This window comes from Myiozetetes cayanensis, unplaced genomic scaffold (assembly GCF_022539395.1).
Source record: "Myiozetetes cayanensis isolate MyiCay16 unplaced genomic scaffold, myiCay2020 scf10, whole genome shotgun sequence".
Taxonomy (NCBI): Eukaryota; Metazoa; Chordata; class Aves; order Passeriformes; family Tyrannidae; genus Myiozetetes; species Myiozetetes cayanensis.
Window position 1 is genome coordinate 34,022,312 of NW_026086605.1, and position 18,089 is coordinate 34,040,400.

An 18,089-nucleotide genomic window follows, 5' to 3' on the forward strand; every position below is an offset into this window, starting at 1 on the left:
GACAGAAGCAGTGTGGCTTGGGCTGTGTTAACATCACAGGTGCTTGGATGGAAAATATAGGTCTTGATCCTCACAAATCACTTGTGGGGAACACTAAACTTACTTAGTTTTCCTGCTGCTTCTTTTTGTTCCTAGATAGCAGTCAGATTATTTTCTGAAAATGATTCAATTATGTCCCCAGGTTTTGGGGATTAACTGCTTGACTGATGAATTTCTTAGTCCCATCTGCACCACACTAGTTATGGATGCTTTTGAGGATTCTCAGTGTGATGTAACCTGTAGTTTCCAGGGTCATCCTTCTTACCCTTCTTGAAAATCAGGACAGTCTTTGCCAGCTTCCAGTCAGCTGGGACCTCTCCAGATTCCCAAGACAGCTCAAAAATCAAGAGAGGCCTTGCAATGACATCAACCAGCTCCTTACGTATTCTCAGATAAAACCATATTTTGTGGAGGGTGGCTCTGGCTTTTGAGGCTTGTAGGCTGGTTACTGCTCTCATGGCTACAAACCCTCTTGCAATTCTCAGGCTAACTGGGTTCAGGGCCAACCTGCACCCATTTGTTCTCGTGCCACCATTGTCCTCTCACTCAAATGGCTTCTCTCTCCCCCTGGGGTGGCTCTTCCTCTCCCACCCACATATTTACAGTGAGATACTGCCTTCTACCTGTGTTTTAGCCACATTAAACAAACCAAGCTCTCTGTTTCCTGGTATTATGTCAAGGTGTACGTGAAGATTAGCAAAGCTTGCAGTGATGCATCTAAAGAGAGGCTCTTTTCGGGGCTGAAGGAACAAACAAGATTTCCTCTCAGCCTCTCGAGACCAACATATTACTTAGACATAAATGTGTTTTTAAAAGATGTTTCCCAAACAGCAACATTTTTCTGGAAGACTGGGGTCCTCGGTGTTTGCACAGGTTTTTATAATCAGAAAACACAGCTCTTTTGGGGTTGTCTCGAAGAGATGTTTTCTGTCTTGCCAAACACGCAGGAAGAAGACTTACTTTGCGAGACTGATAGCGCGTTGCTAACAGATCTGTTTGTTCCCTTTTCTGCTAAAAAGAACATCTGATATCTAGGAATACTTCTAAAAACAACCCCACGAGGGCAGTTTGCTTGAGATAAAAGTTCTGTCTGGAGGCTTGTGCGAGATGCCATCTTCTGTGAGGAGACAGCTTGGGTGGCACGGTGACAGCAGACAAACAGTTACTGCTTGCGACGCAGCAAACTACGAGTGCCAAGAGCTGGTGCTTGTACATCTGCCTCAAACCAGGGTAAAAACAAAAGCGAGGGAGGTTAAGAGGAAAAATTTTTAAATGCTGCACCTGAATGCGTGTAAAAGAATGTACAGGTTTATAAATTCTAAAGCCAGGGTGTGTTGTGCAGATTAACCAGAAATGCTCAATTTTAGTTTTAATGAACCCAATGTCTTAATGTGGGTGCTTGCTCCTGTGGCCACCTCCCAGGAGATGGGCAGTTGCTCCAGGTAGTGTGTCAGGCAGGTGGCAGAGGCAGCACCCCATAACAGAGTAAACTTTAGTTGCTGTGTGTTAACTTTTGGGAAACGAACCAAATGCTGCTGTGGTGTTTGTTGAGTTCACACTTACTGGACAATGGTCTTAATAACGTGCTTCAGCTTTTGGTCAGCCCTGAAGTGCTCAGGCAGTTCTACTAGATGATGGTGTAGGTTCTCTTCTAGCTCTAACTATTCTGCAGCGCAATTGCTTCAAAATGTTCCTTTCCACCATGAAAATGCTCTTTGGATATTTGTCAGGTGGTGTTTGCCCTGGAAATCACTGTGCTTGTAGGAGGCTGGTCCCAAGCAATATTTTACTTACTGTGTTTGAAACCCGGCACCCATATTTTGTCTCATGAGGGTCCCACCTGATCCACCCAGAGCAGAGTGGATTTTAATCCACGGATTAACGGTCTGGAGTTTAATGCTATATCAACCAGTAGCTCCTGCCTTGTATTTTGCACAGAACAAAAACTCGCCTCAAAAAAAATTAGAGAATGGTTTGGGTTGGAAGAGACTTTAAATGATTGTCCCATTTCACGCCCTGCCATGGGCAGGAACACCTTCCACTAGCCCAGGTTGCTCCAAGCCCCTTCCAGCCTGGCCTTGGACACTTCCAGGGATGGGGCAGCCACAGCTTCTCTGGGAACACGTGGCAGGGCCTCACCACCCTCACAGGGAAAAATTTCTTCCCAATATCCCACCTAACCTGCCCTCTGTCAGCGTGAAGCCATTCCCCTTTGTTCTGTCTCTCCATCGCTTGTCCCAAGTCCCTCTCCAGCTCTCCGGGAGTAGCCCTGGGATTAAACTGTGTTATCAGCTATAGCTGATCTTGCACTGACCGAGCATTCCTCATGCACGAGGGTGTCAGTGCAGAGCTCTGGAATCAAGGGGTCCCTCCTTATGTTTAGCACTCAGACAGGGATCATTAACAAATCAGGACGGGCTCACAAGCGGCTTTTGTTTGTTTGTTTGTTTTTGTTTTGTTTTGGTTTTTGGTGAGGGTTTTTGTTTGTTTGGTTTTTTGTGTGTTTTTTTGGGGGATGTATTTTAACAATAACCGCCCCCCTCCTTTACCGTGAGGGAGCGGCTTCCCCGCCGCCCCTCCCCGGGGGCGGGAGCGGCCGCCAGGGGGCGGTAACCGCGGGGCGGGGCGGCCGCGCCGGGACCCGGGAGGAGGAGGAGGAGGAAGGAGGGAGGAAGGAAAGAGAGGGAAGGAAAGAAGAAGAAGGCGGCGGCGGCAGCAGGAGCGATGGTGAGCGGGGAGTGCGCGGGGACAGAGGCACAGCGGTGTCCCGGCGCGGCCCGTGAGGCTGCGAGGCCGGGGCCTTGTCCGGTGCGGTGGCCTGGGGGGGGTCCCGGTCGGGCCTCGGTGAGGCCCTTGCCTCTCCTCTAAACCTGGATGTGTCCCTCTTATCCAAGCACTGCTTCCCTTATTTCCCAGAGGTATCTAGTTTCAGGGCGGCGGGGGGGTGGTTAGAAAGGGCGTTTTCCCCTGTCTCTCTGTATTTGTTTCACGCAGCTGGTGTAGAAATCGTGTTTTCCTCTGGAATTTTGGTGAAAGTGCCTGTCTGGCTGATAGACATCCTGTTTGCTTATTGATTATTATATTTTTAGAGACCCTGTTTGCTTACTGACTCCTATTTTTTAGACACCCTGTTTGCTTATTGACTATCATTTATTTTTTTTTTAGCTAGAAGCAAACTTCAGGATTGCTTGGAATACAACCAGCTCTGGCATGCTGTGGCATGGCATGTATCTTCCAATTCCTCAAACCTGGAAGGGCCGCTAGGTGTTTTGGTTTTTGTTTTGTTTTGGATCCGTCAGGGGGGGTACCTTGAAATCACAGCTGCTGCTGGGTGATAGATGAAACAGCATTATCTGTGTCCTGCTGCTTTTTCCCCCGCTTGGTCACGGTCACTCCGTTCCCAAACACTCAAGTGCTGCTGCTTCTTCCCACTCTGGCGTGGAGCTGTGCCTGGGACAGCACGGCTTGTGTTCGGGTTGGTTTCAGCTGCCAGAATTTGGAACTTGGGTAAATGCGGCGCATCTTGTGCTCGGGGTGGTCCAGGCTGGCCTGGGGTTGCTGGAGCCGTGCTGTGTGCTCAGGCTGTTCTCCTTAGTTCCCTCCGTGCCAAGGCTTTGCAGGGAGAGCTGCTGCTTATTGCACCTGGAAGACCTGCTCGGGTCTGCTCTTTTATTCATTAGGCTGGGCAGTAGCTATTGCACGGGATTCCTGGTTTCTGGAAAGATAGGGAAGTTGGCTTTGTACTCAGGGGCCGAGTGTTTCCTCTGGAGAAACACTGACTCTTAACTTTTTTTCCTAAACTGTGGTTTTACTCAGCGATCCTTCCCCGACCTTAGCATAAGGGAGCACGAGGCACTGGAAGTGTTCTTACCTAGGTGGAGAAAAATGTTGCTTCTCCCATGTGCTGCTCACTTCCAGCCCCCTCGGAGTTTCCCACCCTCTTACTCCCCTCGGAATTCCAAGCTGAACTGCTGACCCGAGCGAGGCGGGGGTGGGGAGGGTCTGCTGAGGTGATTGACGCCTTGCTCCCTGCCCCGGATTTCTCCAGCGCTGTTCGGTGGTGTGGAGATAACCCCAATCACAGCGCTTGTTGTGTGTGGTTTGCCTGCCGTGGCAGCGATCACAGCCTTGCTGTGACTCCCGTGGTAAAAGGGATTCAGCAGAGCCCCTCTCTGTGTGAGGAGTTTGAGGTGCTGCTCCTCTCTTCTTCCAAGCACACAGTTCTGGCCATAAAAAGGTGTAGCTTTTACCTGGTCTCCTCCTGCACTGGCTGCTCCCACCACAGGCACCCCCGGCACGCACTGGGGGTTGTCTCAGAAGGCCTGATCTGTTCATAACACCGTTTTTGGAAATGGAGTGATGTGGTTTTTTACCTAGAAGTGCTGAGAAGGACTTTGAGGTGCTGGTGGGTGAGAGCTGGACATGCCCCAGCCATGTGTGCTGGCACCCAGAACCCCCCTGTGCCCTGGGCTGATCCCACAGCGTGGGCAGCAGGAGAGGGGGGGATTCTCTCCCTCAGGGGAGACCTCCCCACCCCTGCAGAGCTGCCTCCAGCCCTGGGGAACAGCACAGCGAGGACATGGAGATGATGGAGAGAGTCCAGAGGAGGAACCAAAATGAGAGGGATGGAGCAGCTCCACTGGGAGAGCTGGGATTGTTCAGCCTGGAGAGGAGAAGCTTTGGGGTACCTGATTGTGGCCTTCCAGGACCTGAAGGGGCTGACAAGAAAGATGGAGAGAGACTATTTCCAAGGGCCTGGAGTGCCAGGACAAGGGGGAATGGCTTCCCTCTGACAGAGGGCAGGGTTAGATGAGATATTGGGACAGAATTTTTGCCTGGGAGGGTGGTGAGACCCTGGCCCAGCTTGCCCAGAGAAGCTGTGGCTGCCCCTGGATCCCTGGAAGTGTCCAAGGCCAGGTTGGATGGGGCTTGGAGCAACCTGGGCTGGTGGAAGGGTGTGGAATAGTAGGGGGTGGAATGGGATGAGCTTTAAGGTCCATTCCAACCCAAACCAGCCTGCGATTCTACGATTCTGTTGCTCCCATTCCTTGCATCCCAGGCAGTCCAAGACAATTCCCTTTCACGTGTCAGCAGAACTTCCTCCTGGAGTGTTTAGTACTGAAATCTTTATATGCTGACACATGACTGTGGCCTGTACTGGTTGGTGGAGTGAGAGGGCATTTGGGGTATGTCTTAGTGCTGTCCTTAGAGCGTGGTGTGGACTGAGATTTAGGATTCTGTCCCTTGATCCAGTAGCAGGTGTGCTGGTCTCTTTGCTGTCGTTATTGTGGCACAGTCGTTGTTCCTTAAGGAAGATTTGTGTTTCCTGGGAATTCTCAGGTAAGAGCTGCTTGGAATCATTTGTGTTCTGAGAATTTCCTCTGCCTCTCCTGAGATCCACCTGTGCCACGTGAGGAAGGGCACGGGACGAGGTGTCACGGGGTCGAAGGGTTCTGCGCGTTGGTGTTTGATAAGATAATTTCTGAGGATCCTGCCCCGTGGACAGACTCGCCCAGGAGCAGGGCCCTCGATGTATAATGGCAGCATTCAGTTTGTGCTGATACTGGGGGCTTTGTCAGAGGCTTGCATAACCCTGCTGGGGAGCTGTGCCAGGGCTTGGTGCTGCCTTTGTTCGTGGATGGCCGTTCCCAGAACAATTGCCATGCCATGCTCTGCTTCCAGACAGCTCCCGCCAAGGCTTTATCCTTTAATGCTGCGTGTGCCCCTGGGTGGCACCCAGCTTACTCCCAAAATATTTCAAATAAACACCCACTTTATCCTCCAGAAGTGATCCACAGCTGAGAGGATGCCAAGTGGAGGGATGAAATACGTCCAGAGCAGTCCCAGCACGGAGGGAACCGGGCGCTTCGTTTATCCGAATTATCACGAGTGCAGTGAGAGGATGTTTTCCTTGAACATTCTTGGACCTGGTGGCCCACAGATGAGTTTGTGCCTGGCAGTGACTGGGTGGATCCTTGTCTGTGCTGCCTGGAGTGTGCCCAGATGTTTGCAGAAACTTACAGAAATTGATTTGTTGTAGTGAGCAAAGTGAACACTCACAACACCTTGTGCTGTCTTTTGGGTTAAATGAAATTTGAACTGGCACCTGATTTTGGAGTCCTTTGGGTGGGTTCCTGTAAAAACTGTCCATTTTTTGAACCTCAAATCAGCCTTACTCCGTCGTGTTTTGGTAGTTTTACATTCCTTCTCTGCAGTGGAAGCTGGAATGCTGCTGCTCTTACTCTGGGTTGCTGCCTTGTTTGTTTTCGTGCTGGAGCTATAATTAGCCATTGTTTAGCCACTCCTCTTGAGATCTCAGGGCCGGTGGGATAGTCTATACATACATTCATTTTGCTGACACTGTACGTGGCAGAAAACCCACCCAAAATTGCTGCTGTTCTGGGAAATGTTGCAGTGTGGCAGCGGTGGAAATAAATGCAACGCAGACAAAACTGGTGGTGCTGGGGAGCTGTGGTAAGGCATGAGCGTGGCCTGAATGTGTTTTTCTTTCCCGTAGTTCAGCCCATGCAACTGAAAGTTGATGATTTTTGATTCCTGAGAGATCCTGCATCCGCTGTTGCTCCACGTGCCCACATCCTTTGGTGATGGGCGGGCAAGGGGGGACGCAGCACGTGGTCCAAACTTCGAGCTGTAATTAGGAGCTGACTAATAAATATCCTCCGCCTGGTGCTTGTGCAAAGATATTTGTCACGCTGGGGGTGGCAGGCAGGCAGGGAGGGAGGAGCAGAGTCATTACCGGGGTGCGAATCAAAACGCTGCAGGCACACGCAGCACCCTCCCAGGCTGGGCAGGCGTTGCTCAATCCCATTCCCTGGCTCTCCCGTAGGAAGCCGCCGGGCTGGTGGCTGTGGTTACACCGTGTAGTGACAGCATCCTGGCCGTGCCCTTTGTGGCCAGAGCACGTGCAGGCAGCGAGGTGTCAGCTCGGGCAGGGCTAATTGAGCTCTTCCTTCTGCTCAGGAGCAGAATAAATAAGCGAAGCTGCTGTGTGGGTTGCTGGCTCTGTGAGGTTTGCTGCCAGTCAGGAAGCTTCTCCTTGGGATAACTTGTTGTCTCGGAGCAGAGGCTTTAATTACAGTGGCAGTACTGGTATTGCATGTGTTCCCGTCCTGGGGGTTGACCCGGCTGGTGCTGTCTCTGAGCCATCTCCCTTGGCCTTGATTTACTACCCACTGAGTAGTGTGACGTGCCACCTCCTTCCTTGGCTCTGGGGATGTGAGGGAAGGACAAACACCGAGGTTCGGGCATGGGGAGGTGCTCAGAGCGTCCCTGGTTTGGGAATATGCGTGGATGCAGGTGGAAGCTGAGAATGTGCTGTAAACTGACAGAGAGTGGGTTTAGATTGGATATTGGGAAGGAATTCTTCCCTGGGAGGGTGGGCAGCAGGCCCTGGCACAGGTTGCCCAGAGAGGCTGTGGCTGCCTCATCCTTGGAAGTGTCCAAGACCAGGTTGGATGGGGTTTGGAGCAACCTGGGCTAGTGGGAGGTGTCCCTGCCCACGGCAGGGGGTTGGAATGAGATGATCTTAAAGCTCCCTTCCAACCCAGGCCATTCTATGGTCTTAGCAGTTCCTATTGCACAGTCAGCCTAAGTCTCGTGGTATTGCACAAAATAAACTTGCCTTTAGAAGCTGCTTTTATTCTGTGGCCCCACTTTAAATGCTCTTCTGGTGAAAGGAAGATTGAGCTGATAAAACCTTTCTTGCTGCTCTTGCCTCAGGTAAGCTTGGTGCTTCCACTTTAGTGTCAGAAACAGGAGGCACTTGTAGCAAAAGTCTGAGGTCCTCAGTTTATTGCCTGTCTCTCTTTTTTTTTAAGTTTTTTTTTTTTTTTTTTTTTTTAAGCTGAGGAAATGCTGTTCTGGCAAAACTGCAAAATGTGCTCTCGTTAGCTCTGGCATTTTTCCCCCCCTCCTCTTTTCTGTCATCTGGGACAGAAGAGCATTACTGCAGTTAATTTGTCCTCTTTTGTAGTGGCGTAAGTGCTGTCCCTGGAACCAGCTCAGCAAGCTAATGGCTTTTAGAAATAAAGTACTAAGGATATACTCTTAATCTGTGGAGCTAAAAATTCAATATGTAAACGGCTTGGGTTGCTGAGTGCATTAATATGGGTACAAATGAACACTGCAAGTCCTAATGATAGCAATTAGTATTTTATCTGATACCTGGCTCTGCGCTACTGCTCTGAGAATTAGAAACAAATCCTCCAGTGGAGATTTTTTTTTTCCCTCCCAGCTTTTTGGTGTGCTCATAAATTGGGTTTTTAAACTGCTTCTGAAATAATCCTGTGTCTTGTGAAGCTTTTGAGCAGGGAAGGTTCTCTTCTGGAAATAAACCCAGCTTATCTACTCTCCTATAATGGGAAGGGAAACTTATATTTTTTTGATGCCTTCACCAATAAGCAGGTTATTGTTTTACATGAAATGCTGTCCCCTAGGCAGCTTTAAAATCAGGTCAACTTGTTTTCTTTAGGCCGGCTGAGGAAGCAGTAGTAGTTTTTCACTCTGTTATGAGCAGCACCTCCAGGGCTGCAGGGGAAGGGATTCCAATGGCTGGGCTAAACAGAGGCTGTTTATCCCCCCTGCCTCCTCCCTCTGGAATGAGGAAGCGCTTTGGGACTGCAATCCTGGAGAATCCCGGAATGAGTTGGGTCGTAGGGACCTTAAAGCCCATCTGGTTCTGCCCCCTACCATGGGCAGGGACACCTTCCACCAGCCCAGGTTGCTCCAAGCCCCGTCCAGCCTGGCCTTGGACACTTCCAGGGATCCAGGGGCAGCCACAGCTTCTCTGGGCAACCTGTGCCAGGACCTCACCACCCTCACAGGGAAGAATTCCTTCCCAATATCCCATCTAACCCTGCCCTCTGTCACTTTGAAGCCCTTCCCCCTTGTCCTGTCACCCTGCCTGTGTAAAAAGTCTTTTCTCCCTCTTTTTCATAAGCCTCTTTTAACCCAGCATGTTCCTGGCTGTGATAAAAACATTTGAGTGCAACCTTCTGAATGCCCCCTGCTTTCTCTAGGATTAAGTTCATAATTCAGAAAGTACAGATTGCTGGTACTTTGGGGCAAAGAAGCACTTGGGGAAAAAAAAACACCAACCTGAGTTCATAGTTAGCCAGGGATCTGGAGAGTTGTATTTCATTGCTAACTTCGCCTTCCATGCCAATTATTACTGGTTTTTTTAATCCCTGTTTTTAATATTCTCCTAAATTGGTCAATCTCATCCTTCAAGTTCTTATGAAAGTACAAAATGACTGAAGAAGGAAATTGAGAAATACAGAGAAAATTACTCAGTTCAAACTGTATTATTTAGGGATTGATTTCAGTTTCGTTTGTTTGTTTGTTTTTAAAGCAAAAAGAGAAAGAAATTCTTCAGTGGCTTGGAATTAACATAATTCAAATCTTCTCTTATTTGTTCAAAAACTCGTAATTGCCATTGAGCTACCAGGTTATCAGTGCTGGGATGGGGGTTGGGTTCAGTGGGGATCTTGTGATTTGACCACAAAACACGCAGTCAGCTGGGATCTTCTGCCCGGAGCTTTCTCCGAGGTTGTTGCAAACTCTCTGAAACTTAAGTACGGCCTCTGGTTAGCTGGGAAAGGTGGCTCTTCCCTTAAATTCCGGGGTTAAATCAGCTCGAAAAGGTGGCTCTTCCCTTAAATTCCGGGGTTAAATCAGCTCTGTGGTGAGTGGATTTGGAGGACTGGGCATTATTAGCTGGGACGTTGCCTAATTGCAGTGGTTGGTGTGGCTGCCCTGTTTTGAAGTGCCCGGTGTGTTTTTTAAATTGCCCTTTGCCAAGTGAAGAGGTGCTAATTTGCCTCCTCACAGCTGAGTGCTGCCCGGTTTTGCCGAATTCTGCCCGTGCTAAGACCTGGGGGAAATTACTCCCCTGTGAGGGGAAATGCTGTTGGTTCGCTGGGGTTTATGCTTGGGTTGCCTAAATTCTTTTAAACGCTGTCACGTTATTTGTTTTTCCAAAGTAGTGAGTATTCATTAGTGTTATGGTTTGGTGTTTGTTTTTTTTTTTGTAAGGAATCTTGCCTTCTTCCATTGATTATTTGGAAAAACGTGGCTCCTTTTAGGCTGTGTTAGTAGCCTCTCCAGTTGTATTGGAATGACATGTTACCCCCTAAGAAAAACCCAGTTAAATTCTCCTTCCAAAGTTTAGTAACAAATCTTTTCAAAGGTCCCATGTAGTACTTCCCCTGTTGTTGGGAGGGTGAAGCTTTCCAGTGCTGGAAATCTCCTGTGGAAAACTGGGCAAAACTAGGCTTGATGGCTGGTTAAAAGGGAACAGGGCTCTGAGGTCAGCTGATAAAGTTTTAAAAAGTGAAGTAAAAGGCACAAGGTTTTGTTTGTAACATGCAAAAAACCCCCTCAAACTGTCATTATTAGTCATAGCTCCAAACAAAGCATGGATTCTTCTTTATTCTTCCCTCTAGAAACCTTTTTTTCCAGAGAACTGGATGGAAGGACCCCTGTTTAGATCCCTTTCCTCTTGTGCACACCTGATTTTCTTCACCCTGTCCTGATGCTCTTGAAGAGCATCTGGTTTGAAGCTATTGATGATGCACTTGGGTTCCATCCTGTCAGTAATTCCTGTTTTGACAATGGAATTGTTATTGTATCACTATTTTCTGGTTTGGGTTTTTTTTTTTGATGGCAGGAGTGTTTCTCTTTTCCATCCTCCCTTGGTGTGCAACGTGCTACTTAGACTTTAAATTTAAGGAGTTGCTGAGTGTTTGCATCTTCCTTAAAAAGTCCAGCCCTGTTTTGGTGGCACCTTCACTCAGCACCTGATAATTCCTTGGAAATAAATATTAACACAGTTGCTTCTCTTGGGCCATGGTAAGGCCTGCTGGTTCTTGGGACTGTGCAGAGAACCATATTTCACTCCTCTGCTCTTGGCACTTCCCTCTCAGCATCTGAAGTCTCTCAAGGTGTGTATTTTTTATCACTTAACTGGAGGTGGCTGAAAACCATCTCCTGTTTACAGGAATTAAGGAGAGCGTGAGGTCTGCATGCTGGAAAGCACCTTTTTAATCAACAGTAAGACTTTTTTTGATGGCCCATTTGCGTTCAAATGGAACTTCTCTCAGCATCATTCCTGTTTTCCTTTACCCAGGATGCTGTTATTCCCTACAAAGAAATCCTCCACGTGTACTGGGAGAAAGCAACGGGCTTTGTGAACGCCCGATGTGCTGGACTTGAACCCTGGCAGCTCATCGGCCTGACCTTCTCCTCCACCCTTCTGAGTGTGTGGCTGCACGGCTTCCTCTTCCAGCCTGAGAGTGAGTATTTGAAAAGGAGGGATTTTCCTGTGTTTAGAGGGAAGGGGGGAGGGTTGTTCCCAGGTGTAGTGGAAGGGAAAGAGGGTGAAACGAGGACAAACACTTGTTAAAACAGACTTTCTGCTGTCAGCAAAGCCCTCTTCCAAATTAAGGTGAAGACTGATCAATGGAGCACCCCCATTCCTTCTGAGGGTGCAGCAGCCCAGCCTGGAATGTGCCTCTGTCTCCTTCCCTTTTCCTCATCTCCTTTTTTCTTCTGGCTGGACCATTTACTTGTTTGAGCAACACTCTGGTTGCTCAAACCCCGAGGAGGTTTATCCCAGAGTTCCTGGGAACTGAGTCACTGCTGCAGAGTGTCTGGATAACCCTTTGTTGCTTCCCTTCCTGCTGGGGGAGGAGACCTGGTTTTGATTTGGCGTTGGAGGCGTGTTTCATCTTCAGGATGTTCCAGGTAATTGTGTGTGGTGGTGATGGTGGTGTGAGTTTTGTTTGTTTGGGTGGTTTTTTTTGCTCGTTTGTTTTGTTTCTTTTTAAGTTTCATTTTATTTCCAGACTCTCTTTCTGTTTTGAGTGACTTCTGATACTGAGAGTGGGATCTCTTGTGGTGAACTCGCAGTTTGCCCTGGCTGTGTGATGGCCAGAGATCACTGCCCTGCCCTCAGAGAACACGGTGCTTTTCATTTCCCACAGGCCTTAGGCTTACACTCCAGTGGCAGTTTGTCAGAAACAGCCGAGTTTGTAACTTGATGTCAACCTCTGTGTCTCTGTTTCTCAAGCAGCCCTTTTTTCTTTGAACAGTGGGAATGTCTGTAAGGAACAAATTGGTGTGAAGGTTTTGCTCAGAACAGGCTTATATTATTTTGTTGGCTAGTATTTGTGCTGTTGCACAGTGTATTTTTTTAAAGTATTGACTTGGAAGGTTGTCTGGATTTTCCAGGAGTTTAAAGCCTTTTCTCACTGAGAAAATTAATAATGAAACTGTGCTCAGTGAGATGTGCAGCAGAACTGTTGTCAGAGCATTGAGTATTTGCTACAGAGTGTTCCAATTAGTGTCCTTAGGTAGCCTTTCAAACTGTACATCTGAAGTGGGAGGCAAAGTGTGGATAAAATCGCCAAGTCTTAAAAGGGTTGATTTTTTTTTTTTAAACTTTGATTGAGTTATTTCTTGGTGTAAGTGTCCTGTGGGTGTGCAAGTGAAATGCCTGCAGGACTTGCAAGATGTTTTTGGTGGCTGTAAAGCTTCTGTGTCATCCTGATTTCATTCCTGCCTAGAACTACCCTAGAAGTTTTCCAGTGCTTGTCATCAGTGGCTTCTCTCATTCAAGTGGTGGAACTTCTGCTTTTCCCTCTGTGCATCCCCTTTCTCTGAGTCACCTCCCACATCACATTTCCCACCTCTGGTGGCCACACATGGGGTAAATCTGTGTGTGTGCCATGGCTGGCATGGCCACAGATGTCCCTGTTTCCTCCTTTGGTCTGGGAGCCTGTTTCACATCCCGAGTGTTTTCTGGTGCTGTTCTGGCTCAAAGAGGCAGAAGATAATTTCCAAAAGTACCTTCCCTTTTTGCTGGAGACCTTTCCTTTTGCAAACCCTGAAATCCCCCTCCTTCCTATAAAATTCCACAGGTGGATGTGAACTCCCTTGTAAGAAAGCAAGTCAAATCATGGATTCCTGTAGATGGCTCCTGTTCTGCAGTCCAGATGTTTCCATAGCAAGGTCCACTCCTGAGCCTTGCTCTTCAATTTGCTCATCTATCCCCTTGGTCACCGTGTTATTTTAGCTTGGATCAGGAATGCTGAGCCTGGATTATGGGCTGCATAAGAAGTATTGTGCTCACAGTCCTTTTCTTTTTTTCTTGACTCACTGCAGATTCACTTCTAACTTTTCTCTTTCAGGTTTGACATCCCGAACTAAAAAACAGTTCTTTAAACTGCTGAGAAAAATGCCACTTGTTGGGGCCATAGTAAGTATTGGAACAACTACTTCTAGTGTTATCCCAGGTCCTTGCTTCAGCTCTCTTGGACAATGCACAGTTATGTGCATCTTTGTCATGTCATTGTGACCATAATGATCCAAGGATGCACATCTGGAAGTGTCTTCTGCTGCCACCTGGTTTAATGACAGGTTTAATTTCTGCCTATTCTTTTTGTCATAATATCAGAAACCTCAGAAAATGGAGGTGCCACCTTCTTTTAATTTACTTTTTTTAACCAAGAACGAGTGTGGTAACAGAGCTTTCCAGTAACATTTCCTCACTGTTAGGTTTCAAGAAAATCACTGTAATTCTGGGACAGGGAGGACAGGATTGAACTTGAGTTGCTCTGCTGCAACAACAAGTGTGAGATAGCCACGTTGTGCAACCTGGAAGGATATTTCTTTTAATCAGGGAACTGGCCATGATTAGTGTAGGGCTCAGATAACTATTAGCAGCAGCAGTTAGCATTACAGCACAAGGCTATCAGAACTTTGTGTAATCAATAAAATGACACCAGCTGTGGTTTGGGAGATGCTTTTTTTTTTTTTTTGCACAGGAACTTGCAAGCACAGGTGTCAGCTTGTTTTAGCATCATTAAGTTTAACAACTTAATGATGCTAAAACAAGCTGACACCTGGGCTTAATGATGAAGAAATGCCCAGCTGGGTTTGCTTCACCTGGGCAATGAGGGTATCACACCTGATGGCACTTCTTTCTGCTCACTGTGTTGGCGTATTTGCACACTGATTGGGGGGTCAGATCTGTTACAGGTGATTTTATCAAGAGAGGAGCACAGAGGAACTCTGCTCCTTTTGCTGTGGGCACACAAGGAGTTCTCCAAATTCTCCCCCAGCCCTCTGGAAGGGATTGGCACCCCTTCTTTATTATGTAAAGCGCCCCAACTTTCCCCTTCTGACCTGAGTAGCCCTTAATCAGACAAGTTCTCCTCTGCTTGTATTTTTTGCCTACCTCTTAGAAAAGGACACCTTGTACAATTCCTGTTGTGTCCAGGTTTTCCCTCCTTGGGGCTGACACTGTTCTCCTGTGCCAGAGGACTCCTGCTGTGCCCTATCTGTGTCCTGTCCTTGCTCTTTGGCAGGTTGATAGCTGATAACCTATCAGTAGCTCGCTGTGAGGCCTTGGCTTTGAGGCATTCCAATGTCCAAAAGTCACTATCCCAACACCTGTGTTGCCTGGAAGAAGAATCTTTACTTTGGAATGTGCTGTGAGAAGAAGTCTTGAGTTTCCTGGGTGGAAGGTTGTGAGTGGGAAGAAAGAAATCTCTGCACTGTGCCTGTGGTGTCTCTTGTTTTCATGAGTTTCTAAACTGTGTGTGTGGTGGCAGAGGAGAAGAGGTACAGGCCAGAACACATCTGAAGGCTTCTGCAGATTGAAAACTGACTTAGAGAGGTTTGGTGGATAAAAATGCAGTTGTCTCAAAGCTCCCACTGCTCATCCATGCCCAGCAGAGAACGTCCTGCGTTTGGATGTTGCAGTGGTGGTGTCGAGCAGCCAGGCAGGGGCCCAAGTGCCACTCTGCCATGGCTTAACGGGCACAGCTGTGGGCTCTCCAAGCCACCATTCCCACAGGTTTAGAGCCTGCTGTATGGCAGTTCACTGTTCCAGGCAACTTGTTTTTGGAGGGAGAGGTTGGCAGGCTCTTTGGTCACGGAGTGAGGCAGTTCCTGTCTGTTCTGCTCGGCACCGCTCACGTAGCCAGGAGGTTCTGTCCTGCACACGCTCCAGTATTTATAGTATGGCCAGTGCCACTGTTTCATAGGTTTTTCCTTTCTCTTTAGATTCAAAAGAAGATTGATGCAGCCTTGAATGATGTCACTTCCAGTTTATCCTTCCTGAAAGATGAAAAGGATTATATCAAAGCGCTGCCGGAGCAAGGCATGAGCCAACCCCAAGTGCTGGAGAAGATGAAAGAGTACAGCTCCAAAGGTGAGTCTGTCAGACACCTGACATTACACTTGCTCTCTAAAACGAGTTCCAGTGACTCCTGCTCATTGTTTTCCCTTAAATATTTCATCCCTGATGCTCTTTGCTTGCAGGTTTTTCCATTTACCTTCTGGAAGCCACTGAGATGGGTGTTTATGGCTTCTGACACTGTATTTGGGTGTTCACACTGAAATTCCATTCCTTCCCCAAGAATTCTAGATTGTATGGAGAGGTGGGAGAACTGAGGAGAATAGAAGTGTGGAAGAAGTTTATCTGAGTGCATTTTGGTGTGCATTTCTGAGCAGCTGCCTTGATGTTCAACTTTTACCAGAAATGCGTTTCAGGAAATACTCATAATCGAAAAAAGCAGCTTCCAAGTAGGGTTTTTAGGGAATTTCCAAGACTGTTTCTCTTAATTGGAGTCACATAATGGTTTGCCCCTTGAAAAAGCCTTTTAAGGAAGAAAGAGTCATGATGATGTTCTGCTGGCTTGAGCAGTGCTTGACACTTGATTTTAGTTGCCTCTCTCCTGTAAATATCTCTACCCTGCTTAGTGGAACTGTTACTTCTAATGAGCAAGTCTGGGTGACTTTCTGTCCAGAGGAGAAGATCACGACTGCCCTGCTCCTATTCCAAATTTGAGAAATGCCTTGAATTTTCTGTTACAAGAGTGCATCTACTCCAGATTCAGAAGCAGATTCACAGCAGAGTATCCTGTAACAACTTCCTTCTTTTCTGCTGGTGTGTATTGCTAGTGCTGCTTCTGTCTGTGTTTTCCCTTAAATTATTGTTTCCTTCCTTCACTGGGTTGTTTTTTCTTCTCCTGAGGCCTCCTCCTTCCCCCTCCACACACTCCCCTTTGGAAGTTGCCTGGAAATGCTGGTTTAGCTGACGTTTCATTGAGGTGCCTGGTGTGCTGGAGGTTTTAGCAGGACAAACTTGGCCGTCCCATCTCACCTCAACTTGCGGTGGCGACTGCTCTTTGACAGTGGCTTCAGTTTAGCCAATTTAGTGTTCAGCTGGTTGAGCAGCAGTTTGGGGAGACTGATGGGGATTAAGTGGATTACGTATTAATATAACTGCCTGCTGGCTGTGTGTTATGTGCTGACTCTTCACTCAGTGTTTACTCGCTGTTTGCCAAGCTCAGCCCCACGCACAGCTGCCTCTGGGGCACAAAACCCAGGGAGCTCTCAAAAAAGACGAGTCCTCACCTGCAGATCCGAGGGTGCTTTTCCATGCGCTTTTCCATGCTTCCTGAGAATGCCTGTGTTTGTGAATGTTGTGCCCTTCCCTCTCTTTCAGGAGAGGTTCGTTGGCAGGACGGGAAGGTCTCTGGCACTGTTTACAGTGGTGAAGAGAAGCTCACCCAGCTGCTCGTGAAGGTAAATTGCGAGCAGTCCAACCTTGCGAGTGTCCTCTGCGTCTTCAGGGTGACCAGAAACCCCTCCATGCTGTTCCAGCACCTCAAAATAAACAGGGAAGATGAAAAACTTAAGGCTACCTGAGTTTGTAAGCAACCTGGAGTAAATGTAGGAGGAATTAGTAGCAGGGCATTTGAGCAGCATGAATCTGGTCCCTGCAAAAACCCCTCGTAGAGGTAACTGGGCCAGTCAGGTGAGATGTTTTGAGTGAGAAGGTAAGAAGCTGCTTACAAGTGAACTGGAAGCTAAATCCCTCTTGCTTTAAATAAAAGAGAAGCTTGTAAAGTGTTTTTTTTTTTTTTTTTTGACTTGACTGAGTGGTCCAAATCTTAAACAATGGAGCACTGGCATGGTTCAGTGGTGTCTTTGTTAGGTCTGTTTACCTCCTGAGGAACTTATCCCTTTGAGGAGGCTGGAGAATAACCTGAACAGCCTAAAGGTCTGTTTGCAAGTATATTTCCTACCAGAGTTCTTTTGCTAGGAAAGGAAGTCCTGCTCCTGGGAACAGCTTTTGTAACAAGTGTAACGAGCTCTGTTTGGTGGTTGCTATTGCTGTTTTCTTCCTCCTGTTGACATTTTCTTTGCCACTTCAAGGGAAACATAGAGCTCAGAGCAGCCTTTCTGGAGGGGCCTCAGAGTGTTGTGGAAACATTCCCTCTGTTTGTGCTGATTATTCTGCTGTGTTTCTTTTAACATCCCTGTGGTTGCTTTTTGATCTGGACTGCAGGAGGTTGGAACTGGCCTGTTCCAGCCTTACATCCTGTGAGTCCACAATTGCAGAAAAGCATGAAATACTGGTTTCCACATCCACTTCTGCTGTGGTGTGGGTGGGCATTAGTGCTTTTTATTTTTTTTTGTGCTTCAGAATTCTCCCTTAATAGTAAACTTGAAAACTAGTTCTGTCAAAGGAAGCTTTTTGGCCTGTTTTGTGTGAAGCAATCGCAGGGTGCGTGCTGTTCCTTTTCTAAAAATTGTCTTTACAACAAGAGATGTTGATATGTTATAGAATCAATCCAGAGGTCAAAATGCCCTAGAGAAACATGTTTTATTCCTTAGCTTGTGGCATTTACTTTAGCAGGAGCAGTTAAGTCCAAGGAGATCCGTGGTGTTCTTATAGTTAAATGTAGCTAATTTACTCATGCATTGCACGTGGGGAGTTCTCAAAGCTGCACTGACAATCCAACCCTCCATCTGCAAGGCTGACTTTCTCCCTTCGTTTCCTGAAGGTGTATGAAGAGTTTGCCTGGAGTAACCCTCTCCACCCGGACATCTTCCCTGGCCTGAGGAAGATGGAAGCAGAGGTGGTGAGGATTGCCTGTACGCTCTTCAACGGAGGCCCCAAGTCTTGTGGTGCTGTAAGTAGCCTGTCTTAACTTCCTGAGCACCTTGGGTATTTT

At 47.6% G+C, this 18,089-nt stretch overlaps 1 protein-coding gene across 1 annotated transcript in view; it reads left to right on the forward strand.

Annotated features, from left to right (window-relative positions):
- Nucleotides 1-2,689: 2,689 nt before the first annotated feature.
- Nucleotides 2,690-18,089, forward strand: part of SGPL1 (sphingosine-1-phosphate lyase 1) — a 30,283-nt gene continuing 14,883 nt past the window's right edge. The window contains exons 1-6 of the mRNA XM_050305649.1: nucleotides 2,690-2,766; nucleotides 11,186-11,351; nucleotides 13,248-13,315; nucleotides 15,127-15,274; nucleotides 16,574-16,653; nucleotides 17,919-18,047. Coding sequence (XP_050161606.1) covers nucleotides 2,764-2,766; nucleotides 11,186-11,351; nucleotides 13,248-13,315; nucleotides 15,127-15,274; nucleotides 16,574-16,653; nucleotides 17,919-18,047 — 594 coding nt within the window. The 5' untranslated portion in view covers nucleotides 2,690-2,763. The remainder of the gene's footprint in view (nucleotides 2,767-11,185; nucleotides 11,352-13,247; nucleotides 13,316-15,126; nucleotides 15,275-16,573; nucleotides 16,654-17,918; nucleotides 18,048-18,089) is intronic.